This window comes from Puntigrus tetrazona, chromosome 18, assembly GCF_018831695.1.
Source record: "Puntigrus tetrazona isolate hp1 chromosome 18, ASM1883169v1, whole genome shotgun sequence".
Taxonomy (NCBI): domain Eukaryota; kingdom Metazoa; phylum Chordata; class Actinopteri; order Cypriniformes; family Cyprinidae; genus Puntigrus; species Puntigrus tetrazona.
Window position 1 is genome coordinate 3,325,699 of NC_056716.1, and position 12,230 is coordinate 3,337,928.

Genomic DNA, 12,230 nt, shown 5'->3' on the forward strand with positions numbered 1-12,230 from the left:
TCTACAGAGTAACAGTAAGCTCATTCATCCACTATCTCTGCCATTTCTCATAGTATCAAACAGTAAAGCTTGAATGTTATACCAGTGCTCAAGGGCAAATATACAACCTCTCAAAATCACACATGTGCACTCTCATGCTTAAACACACATGCATGCACACGAAGACTGATGTATCTGTTGCAATAAAGACTGGGCATATGCAGAAGACACGGCTGGCTCACTAGCCCACTAACGGGGACCATCTGGCTAAGGTGATGTTTGTTCCTGATTGCTTTATTTTTGGCTCTCCAATTAAGAACGAGCAGAACAGATCTGCTAGAGAGTGACAGCAGCACAGTTTGGGCAAGGGCAGCACTGGGGAGCGCTCCAGACACATTCATCACACCCCACTTCATTGATTGCCTTTTAGAACTTTGCCAACACACATTTTGCAGAAGAAAGTAAAACTCTAACTAATGCTGGGCTTATTAAACAAATAATCTTTAAACGTAAATCATGAACCACCTAAAATCCAGTTCAGACGTATCACACCCATTCAAAGACATTTTTGATTTGAAAATAACTTCTGAAAAAAGTATTGTGCATTCAAAATGTACCGTCAAAATGTGTGTGCTAATACGTGCAATTCATTTTTCCAGTTTAAAAATGCTTAATGCACTTAAAGAAATAGTTCATCCAAAATGAAAATTCTGTCACCATTTATTTCCATAGTAGAAAAAAAAACCTATGGAAGTCAATGGTGACCCAAAACAGCCTGATTACAAACTTTCTCCAAAATATCTTCCTTTGTGTTCAACAGAGCAAAGAAATTCATACACATCTGGAACTACTTGAGGGTGAGTAAATGGTGACAGACATTTCATTACTTTAAAGGATTGCTCCACCCCAACATGAAAATTTTGTCATTAATATTTCACAGGACTTGAAACTAGCTGCAAGCATTTTCAGGAAAGTTCTTCCTATGTCATATGCTGGAATGAGAGTATAGTTCCTAGTTAAATCACCCTAGAAAATCACAACTTTTAATTTTACGTCAGTCTTAGAACACTGTGCAACTACACAACAGTCAGACTCTTTGCTTATTTTTGAGCGTGATACTAATTGTCTAATCAGATTAAGTGACCTATGCTAAGCTACAGCTATAAATTGAATGGATTAAAAAATGGCAAAATTCAGGTGTTTCATTTTTCAATTCCCCTAGAGTCTTCACTTAAGGTAAACTAACTGCATTATAATAAAGTATATTTAAAAACTTGAAGAAAACTGGTGATCAATTTGTTATTTATTTTTTTTATTTTTCAACTGACAGCACTAAAATTCATGTATTATAAATATTGAACATTCAGGCACACAGGCTATCAGGTTCAGCTGCAATTTTGCTTGGTTTACTAATGGATCATGACAGTAAAAAAGTGATACAGTTCCATTATTTGAAAAGCTCTATCATAGCATGCAAAATATCTTTTTTTACTCAAATGAATAAGATGTACTGTGATGTCTGTAAACATTTTAGGATTGTGAAAGGGGCCCTTTGGTTCAGAAACCCCGGCCTAGGGGGTCCGCCAGGAACACAAACAACTACATTCAGCTAAAATAAAAATTCTAATAAAAAAGCAACAGCCTGGAAAACACATGTAGTTCTCTGGTGTAAAGATTCATTGAGGTAAATTGATTAACCTAATAAGTAATTAAGCTGCGTCAGAAATAATTATATTTGGGATCTGTGTAGATGAGCTATAAGGCTGGGGAGAAGGGACCCAGACATCCTTTTACTGAATCCAAGCACAAGAGACATGACATAAAAGAGTCTCAATTAAAATGGAGGCTGCAGCGTAATCTGCTGGGATAGATATCTGTTAATGCTTCTGGAGGGCTCGCATTCTGCCTCACGCAAAATTAATTTACACATATTCTATAAATAAACCTAACCTTCCCCTCTCATTTTTAGCAATGGTATAGGCTGTCTACAAACCCAACTACTTCACAAAGAATGTACCAAAATCCAGGGTGACCTGGACCAAAAAAAACTAAAAAGGGAGGACCCTCAACCTACAAATGCGAAAAACTACTTCCATCACCACTGTGTATAAAATCTATGCAAATGTTTTTGTCCAAGTCACAGAATTAAATGCACTGCATAACAGCAGGCGCAAATTAATTTTAATAACACATTTTTACAGAGGGAGCCGTAAGTGATGCTAAGACACAGCTCAGTTTTCATCTAATAGCCCGTTTTACCTGTAATACGGAAATATTGATTAGACATTCACGGCGCTGATTCACAATAGTGACTACTGATCCAAGGGGGAAAGGTTTTAGAAAGAAACTTGAAACTGCTTATCTTAACTGTGTAGGAGCAAAAACATTTTCCTTTTCTGCTTGTTTTTCACCTATACTCAGAAGTATAGTTCTTATCAGTTCATTTTATCATTACCAGGTGTCCATTTCACACAGAAATTAAACATGTACTGCCACGTAGACGAAAAAAAAAACAACGCATAGTTTTTAAAACGCATGCCAGAAAACATCACGTTTAAACACATCACTTGAGTTTTGTTTGGCAATGTATTACTATCAGCATCTAAAAGGGGCTTCACCTCAAAGTTCTATTTGAAAGGACATACGTCGTAAGTCCTATTTAGATGCGACTCCTTTTCCCACAGGTAAATTTGTGTTTCACAGAGGCATTTAGTGAATTAAATCCCATTGTCTGTAATGTGTGGTATATTATTTCTTACATTTATCCTCATCAAGTCTCATAATGCTCACCTCCAGATGATGATTATCCCTTTAATCCTGCCCAAAGAATATGAAATCACAGACAGCCTGGGTTAATAACTTCAACCAAACACTGCTCTAGATTTCTACATAACCAGCTATTTTTCCTATCTGAATGCAGGTAAATCAAACTGTTTTTTTTTTTCAGGTTAGAGTTATATAAAGATTATTTGCATGATGATGAGGCTGTTTAGATGGGTTTTCTCTGGATAATGAGTGGGCGCATGAGCGCCACTAGGGCGTTGCCGGGACTGCTGGGAATATTCAGCTGCCAGCACCCTTTCTTCTTTATTCCCCAACTGTTTTCCCTCCACAACACACACAGAAGCCCACAGACTCATACTAACACAAACAACCACATACCCTAGTGACAATTTGTGTAGAGAGCAACAGAAGATCTGAACCCAAACTTAGGGCAACACAATATTTAAACTGAAAATCACTATTTGTCTGTTCAAAAAACATAATCACGATTACTGCCAATTTTTTCATTTGAGAAATTTCATCACAATATTGTAATTTCTAGCAATGAATTTTCAGCCGTCAAAAGTTATCTGCATTTTTTAGTTTTTGGCTGAAAGAGAAAAATGGCTGAAAATATGAGACGTATTACGCGCCACAGGTGTTCAGCAGACAGGTTTCTCTTTCCCTCTAACCATCATCACTGCATGGTGGGAGACGCCACTCAATATTACGCTCTGTGAATCTGCATTCTGCCACTCATGCTCCCTGGAAAAGCAAGTCTGTTTAAATAACGCAAGGAAATTTCTATATAGTATGCTTACTCCTCTTTGCAATAGTGGTACTGTTCAGTGAAATAATGCACCCCTCTTATGACGCTATGGTCTGTGGCATTGCAGGATTACACATTATTTGAATAACTAGTAAAAATTAGCGCAAAAAGGAAAAATAAATAAATTACTGACTATGTTAACTGACTATAAAACATCAGCTCATAGGCAGGGTCTATTTAACATTATCTAGTCTAGTTTTTAGATACATATATCATTTAACACTTTATACATTATAAAAACAAGTAAAACCTTATAAAGCTTCTCTTAAAAGCTAAAACAGAGAAATTCCCAATTTAAATTCTGTATTATGTTAACGTTTTTCAATTAAAGGCCAATTCATGCAGCAACAGACACATACTTACAACCGACTGAGTACAGTACAACATGTTCAATAGGCAAAAACAAGCACCAACTAACGCCAACAGATGCAGACAGGGGCAACACTGATCAAACGAAACCTATAACGAAAGATATATCTATTGCCTTTTGTCTGCTTCTGTCCATGCTGTGCAAATTGGCCTTAAAACAAAAAGACTGTATTGTAGCACAGATTTTGCATAAGTGCATTCATTCAACAACCACAATTGCAAACAGCATAGTTGAGATTCATGTTTGTAATTACTGTGTGTCACTGAGATAGTTTGCTCACAGATATAGTCTCAGCAAATAGGGCAAGCACTCAGAAACGCAGACTGGCTGTATGACACTATTATTTGAGCAGAATATTTAAATGGAGTTCGCTAAACTACAAATAAACATGTTTGTCTTTTCAGATAATCTGATAATTGGGACAATTTAGTAAAACACTGGGATGGAAAATGCATCTATTTAGGAGAAAAGCTATAATTTTTGTGTTACAAGATAACACAAATGTAATAAAAAAAAAAAGTAAAATTAAATAAATAACCAAAGGCAATGTTGCAGTATTAATGTGGTATTCATGATTAAAATAGAAAAACATTTTTTTAAAAAAGGATGCCAGTTTGCCTCAAGTCATGCACTACTGCAAAAAGCCACCTATGGGATTTCCATTAAATTTAAAGAAAAAAACAAAGCATCACTAATGTGTCTCAATACTTTAAAAGCCACTATTCCCAGTGGCCACAGAAAGCAACTCATGCCCCATATGAGTGACTGCCTGCATCCGATCAGTTTTGCCTGAAAGAGCAGATTTTTCACACACTGCAGCATCCCATCCATGAAATCACAATATAACCCAGAAAATATACAACAATTCAAATCTTAATATGCATTAAGTGGATCTGCATGCACATATTTATCATTATAAGTGAATAAGTAATAGAAATGGCCAGATAGGAGAGCGCTTGCCAGAGTGTCAGCATTAATGCCGGATAAATCACTTTAAATGTAGAGCTTTTCACTTCCCTCTCTCCTTCAAAGTCGCTCCATGAGCAAACACTCCTAATTCTGACTGCAATCCGATTTCTCAGTTCTATTTTGGGATATTTTTGAATATAAATTAGTATGCGGTTAGCACGCAGACTGGTGACACCCATGTTTGGGAGAGTTTTTCAACGCGCTGTGTCATGATGCTGCAGTTGAAGCAGAGGGCCAGAATGGCAAAGCCCATCTGTGTCCATCTGGTAGCCAGGCACTGGTCTCATGGACTGCCATTTATATTAGCAGCCGTGGTGTGGCTCAGGATGTGAGGAACCCTGGCAAGGTCACACTAACATGTTGGACCTTATGGAACCCATTCCGCTCAGAGCGGCAGCCATTTCGCTGCAACGTAGAGAGAGGCCCATAAGCACGGCAGCAACAGGATCAGAGTCAGATCATGTGTTAAGTTGTAGTGAGCTCTGAATCAAACTAGGATGAAGGGACTTCCTGCCACAGGCCGTAGTGTCATCCATTATAACACCACTAAGCTGTGGAGAAAAAGGATCCTGGGTCTTTACCAGGACAGCTGCATGGATAGAGACATGACAAGAACGTACATGGAGTATGTGTGTCAAGTATACATGCCACAGAACATCTAAAAATAGTCAGCGACTCCTGACAATAGGCTCCTGTAACAAAATATCACAGAGTAACAAAACATATCCATATAGCACCATCATTTAGTGATGCTGGCAAACACATGGTAAGCCTGGGCATGGTGTTCTGTATAAAAGTGTGTGCGTATGGATTTGTTTTCTGTTCCAAAATGTAGTGATTGCCTGATTGCCTAATGCAGATTTTAAGTAACTAAGTATTTTAACGCACATAAATATTAGTTTTGTTACCAGTGTTAACAATTGTAATTTTCCCTTGTATTCCTGTGATGACATTTATTTTCAGCGTCACATGATCCTTCAGAGAGCTCTATTCTATTCACTTTAACACCTATTTGCTGAATAAAAGTATTTAAAAAATAAAATTATAAATATAAAAATAAAATAAAATAAAGGCATAACATGCCAAAAAGAAATCTAAAACTATTTCATAATATTATTAGACTATTTTATTTTTATTATTTCATCCAGTAGTTGTGTGTGCCATGTATTCCCAGCTTCACACTGTCATCTTAGCAACATTGAAGTTGAATTAAATCTATTGCAATCCAACTGTATCTTTTGCACAGCATTTAAAATCAGTTCCATAACAGGATGAACGTAGGCAGTAGGCAGTTCACTATATCTTGGAACAGTGCTATAGAGATGTACTCTATGAGGGGTGTGGCCCACTCCTCATTCTGGTCACACACCCTGTGTGAATGGTCACATGAGATGGTTGCCTCTTTGGTGCTGGCAGAGTGCATGCGAGTGACATTGCCCATGGACACAGACTTGTGGAATGCGTTGCGAGCGAGGCAAAACAAGAGGTCGCCATGGAAACAGGGCCAGACTGGTGAGAGAGAAAAGGAGATAGGGGAGGGCAACATGGAGGAGATCCTATGCATACAAAGACAGACAGATAGAACTGAGAGAGAGGGAAAGCAGAAAGCTGAGAGGGTATGAAAGCAAGAAGCAGAGAGTGTGAGAGAAACAAAGGGCAAACAGATCTATAGAGGCTAGGTTGTTGAGAAAGCAGTTCCAATAAAAGCTTCACACCTCAGATTAAAAAGGTGTGAGCCAGCTGGCCTCCGCAGCCTGAAGTAACAGAGGCCTGAGGAGTTTGGATGTGTGTGAGTGATCTGTTCTCAGGATCAGCATATACGTACTATATGCATTTGCATTTAGGCAATTTATGCTTGCATGCACCATGTAAGTGCCTCTCTTAAAATATACTGTACGGCTTTGGTACATACACGTACTGTAGTTCCTCACATATTCTGATCGATTTCTCCATTGACAATAGACATATCTCAGCCCACATGGAAACGATTAACAAAACTCTATGCCCGTGGCATGCACTTTTATGAGCTAATTTTATGCAACTTCAGCTTTAAATAAGAGTGCAGCAATCCCAGGGTTGTGTAAAGGTACATTCCAGTACCAGTAAGTTAAACCCAATTCACAGCATTTGATTAATTCATTTCACCAAAAATAATTTCATTACTTTAAAATCTAGTTTTTTTAAAAGGTTTGTGAAAAGGGGCAATATGTAAGCCATTTCATTACTAAAGCCACAAGACATCCAATCACTTAAGATTTTCTGTGTAAAGTTTGCTGCCAACAATGCCACAAACACTAAAATGACTGCGAAATTATTTAACCAGAGTTAAACTTTTAACAGAACAATTAATGGTAGTGTCTTTATTAAGTGTAATAAATATCAAATGTAATACACTCCCATAGTTCACAGACAAGCTAGACTAAAGCATGCTCATTATCACAAGAGATTCATCTGCGATTATGAACACAATTTTATGTAGCTTGTTAGGGAACTAAGGCTCTGTGTAGTAAATGCTGCTCCATTTGAAAGCATGTGATGGAAATGTACTACTAAAAACAGAACGAGATGCACACAACAATCACCCCATTAGCTTCCATTGTATGTTTCTCACTGTAACACTGGGTTTTGCTTTTGAAAACAAGGAGTCAAAATGACAATTTATTGGTAACCAACCTTGTTTCTCAAATGCTGTTAACTGAATTTAACTTGTATGAAACATAAAATGTTCCATTTCCTGTAAAAAAAACATTGTTCTGTTTAAAGGGGTCACGAACTGAGAAATCAAAATTCCCTTGATCTTTTGATATATAAGATGACTGTACTATAAAAACATCCTGTAGGTTTCAGAACTGAAACTTTTCTTGTTAAAACAGCTTGTACATCATTGCCTGTTTAGCTCCGCCCACGGATTTCTGCAAAAAGCAGGTAAATGATAAGATCAGTCTATGCACAAACCAAATGATAAAGTTTATTTCTTGTATTTTTTTCATTAATTGTCAGATCCTGTAAGAAAGGTCCTTCGTTGACTTTTTACAGCAGATTTGTTTACAAACAAGGCACAATTTGATGCAAGATTTTCAGAAATATTGCAACTAAAAATGATGCTGTGCTGACTATAAAAATGCTGTGCTGATAAAATGTCGCACCACACAGTGAGTAACCATCTTCACATGATCACTATTGCTTTAGCTGTTTTTACAGCTCATCTGATGTGTGTTTATGCATTTTAACCTAAAACACAGCATCCTCCATCTGTGAAGGATGTAGGCTGTCAAGCATACACAACTGCTTGTCAATCATAGCAGAGGGCATTTACTTCCGAGTCTACAATCCGCCATGGCTATTCAAACAGAGTGTTCTGATGAGAGGGTCAAAACAAGGACAGAAAATAGCCTTTTATAATGAAAAATCTTATCATAAGTGGATCTCAGAGAACAGTACAAAATAAAAAACAAAGGCAGTTCATGACCCCTTTAAGCCAACATTATGTCCTCTGCCCAAAAAAAATCAGCTGAAAAATCTGCAGATTCCATGTAGGCCCAGCAGTCGCATTCAAACACATTATGCCACAATGCTATCTATGACCTCTCTTATTAGGTACATAGATCTGATGCCCTTCAATGGCTTCCTGAGATGTAACTCATCCTGGAAATGAAGATGTGTTCTATTTCTCACAATAGAAAATATCTCAATCGATGGCTGCTAGATATTTCAGATGACTGTTCTCTCCACGCTGATAGCTTTGGTTTGATTAAAATGAAACATTGCTTCCTGCTGAAGGTCAATGAGTTCACTGGCACTGGTGTTACAGTGAGAGAGCTTTTGAGAAAGATCACAATGGGATTATGAGTCTTATTGTCACTGATGGAACGCATTAGCAGAGAAATCTTAACTTGAATCTTCCCATCAGCCCCCAGCCATGTTACTTATGTATTAGTCGGGGAAATGATATGTGCTGTGGCTGGAATCTATCGACATTTACCACATCTAGTTCTCTTTCTCTTTAGATCAGATTACTGGTTTTCTTTAATGCACAAGTCTTTAGTAGAAGACATTTTTTTTATTAAAGGAATTTTCCAGGTTTAGTATAAGATGATATCAATTAAGGCTTGTGGTATAATGTTTATTATTAACCTTTTTAATGTAAGGCTATATCAAAACTTACAGCTCACATAATATAAAACAATTTAACAGAATTCTTCTTATACAACAATATATTTGAATTATGTATTAATTATAATTATAAATTATTATTACATTGCCTCACCTTATCCTTTAATTTATTTTATTATTATTTTATTAAGAAAATAAAAGAAGGAGATTATCTTGTACTGAATCTGCAACATTTCTATAAATAGTATGACTTCTTATTGAATACAATTCATTACAGATCATAATTGCAGCCATAGGAACTGTGCAGCTAAAACTGCATGTCACTGTCATTGCCCCTTGTTATCCGATTCTCCTGAATCATCTTACATAGAAACAGTATGTATTTGTCTTGCATATACTGCATAAAGAAATTACAGCTGATCTCAAGTGTTACAATTACCATCCATAAGGTTATAATCACAATGGGAATGTCACCCCTTAATAAGCATTCCAGCTTATCAGGGTTTGCGCTGTACTCACTTTACGCTCCTTGTCTCCGTACTCCAGCCCCAGTGTGTCCATGGCACGCACGATAGCAGCCAGAGACTGGATGGTGTTGCTGTAGACCACAGGCTTGTACTGCTTCACATCATCACCAGAGAAACCGTCCTCGTGGATAATCCTACACACACAACAGAGGATATGTTAGAGAGCAGGTAGTTCATGTGTGTCTGGAGCACTCCCCCCCCACCCGGCTGGAGGAATCAAACTCCAGTCAACAGACAGGAACATGCCATTTCTTCTGAAGATCGCAACCGTACGTTTCTGACAGTCTTCAGGCCCAGCTGCGGTGATAATACAAAATATAGGTAATGACTGGAGAGTGAAGGCAGATAGCAAAAACAGTGATATGTCTGTTATCTGTGTCTCACGGCCCCCGTGCCGCTGTCCTGCTCAGCATTCAGTATCGATAAATTTAATTAAAGCTTGCTTTATTGCTGTTAGCGTTAATATATGCATAGTTGCCAAAGCCAGTGAGTGAGAATTAGTAACATGATCTATATCGGGGCACTCAACTTCATGCGGCCAAGAGGGCCAAATACAATGATACCTTCTGATCTTCCTTTAAATGTAAGATTAAAGTCTATTCAGACTAGTTTTCATTTGTTATTTTAATCTTAAGCATATTAGCATGTTTATCACAGATCCTTTGTGAAATAAAATAAATAAAAGTAATATTAATATTGAGTGAAATGTCTGCTGCTTATCCTCAAACTCCTCTGAGAAATCTAATCCTGAAATCTAATTACTGTTGTTTCCACAATGCTTCCCCTAATTTATTTTGCTCTGCTGAATAAAATAACTAACAGTAACTATGATAACTACATTTCTGGGTAAAATTACAAGTGGTCAAATATTGCTGAAATCTCATATGGCATAAAATGAAAATGATATTATTATTTACACAAACACACTGTTGATCAACTATCTCTGAGTGACCTGCTATAGACATTTTTTTTTACTGACCTAATAATATTTTCTAACCACACATACACTACAAAAGGTTTGGCAAACTTCGGCAACACTCACTTTTAAGAAAGAAAACACTCCCCTTTTAGCAATTACAGACACACTTATTAAATCCAATACATTTGACAGTAATTGTTTTGAAAAGTGCTTTACCCTTTTTTCCGGCTGATGGTACATTATGTAAATTATTTGAAAAAGCAATCAAGGACCTTTTAAGTCTGCATGACGCACGCATTCACGTGATAAATACTTCAGATTCGCATTGTCAGAAAGAGGATATCGCTGAGACTTACAGTAAAATTAAAATTTCACAAAATGTTCTACAATTTTTTAATTAGATCACGTCATAACGACGTGTGTCAAAAGTCACATGAAGTGAAGAATGACTAATAATTTCACTTCTTGTATTTATGCATTTTATCAAATTGCTACATTTGCCGTGGCCAGAATAACCACATAGCTATTGTCTCCCAGGATGTGGGTAGTTCATCTTCATTTTGTGCTATTGAGAAATCAGTGGAAGATGCATTTTTGTGAAGATGGGGCTCTTTTATTCATCACATTCAGTGAATTTTAACAGTAAGTGCAGTTGTATCATCCAGCATTATGTTGGAGTTCAGAGTGTTCTTTCTAGACAGCCAGCTGTGTCCTTGTCCTCCTGATTCAAAAGTTATATTGTACGTTGTAATGCTTTTTATTGTCTCTTATAGTCTTTTCCCTCATTCGCATTCTATATCCAAACATTATTACCCATTATAATACATCAAAATGGTGTTATTTCTGCAAAAGACAGCATGCCCGACTTTGAAACAGGGAAAGTAGAGCATTCAGAACAGCGAGGGACGGGTTTCTCACGGAGAATATGACCCTGCTGGAGCCAAACCACAAAGGGGGGCCCCAGTGGCACTAGGTCCTTCTGTGGCCAAAACCCCTAATTCAATTGATTTAGCTGAAATTAGGTTTGGACATCTGTCTGTTCTGCAATACTGAAAGATAGCAAGGCATTTTTAGATCATGAGGCTTTGACCTCCTTTGCAAATAATATACAAACATTACATGCATTTCCATAATGCATACTAGCGTTGACTGGCCTGAAAGCTAAAGCTAATAAACTAGCACATCAGCACTCGGTCTTGGTAAACGGTGTTAGTGTGGCATGAGAAAAGCCAGACAGACTGGCAAAGCCTGGCATTATGCAGACCCAGACATCACACTGGTTTATTAGAGTGGTGCCAGGGAGAGGTGTGATGAAGCATGTGTTTGGAGACGACATTTTTGACCACTTGGTGCACACATACGCATACACACAAACTCAGGTGGCCTGAAGGCTACTAATATATATATATAAATATAAAACTAGCATTTTCACCAGCCAAAAAAATGGTATTAAGTCAGTTTTTTTGCTGTGGCGTGTCAGTAGGAAATATAGGTTTACTTCAAGAAAAATCCTTCAAGAAAGAAAAATGAATGTTTGGAAATGTAAACTGATATTTCATACTAAAATAATAACATAACAACATAATACCATTTTTAGCTAGTGAAAATACTAGTGTTCTAATAATTTTGGCCACCACAGTATATATTAGAAGCTGTAAATACTTGTACTTCAAAATGTAATATTTAATTCAGTGTTACCTCCATTTTGTGTAATTTTTTCACCAATTTTCTTTTGGTGTAATGTGAGCTAAAACAGTTAAC

At 37.1% G+C, this 12,230-nt stretch overlaps 1 protein-coding gene across 3 annotated transcripts in view; it reads right to left on the minus strand.

Moving 5' to 3' along the window:
* gnao1a (guanine nucleotide binding protein (G protein), alpha activating activity polypeptide O, a) overlaps positions 1 to 12,230 on the minus strand; it is a 76,566-nt gene that overhangs the window by 48,945 nt on the left and 15,391 nt on the right. For all 3 annotated transcript variants that reach the window (XM_043264475.1, XM_043264473.1, XM_043264474.1), the window contains exon 3: positions 9,543 to 9,684. In XM_043264475.1, coding sequence (XP_043120410.1) covers positions 9,543 to 9,684 — 142 coding nt within the window. The remainder of the gene's footprint in view (positions 1 to 9,542; positions 9,685 to 12,230) is intronic.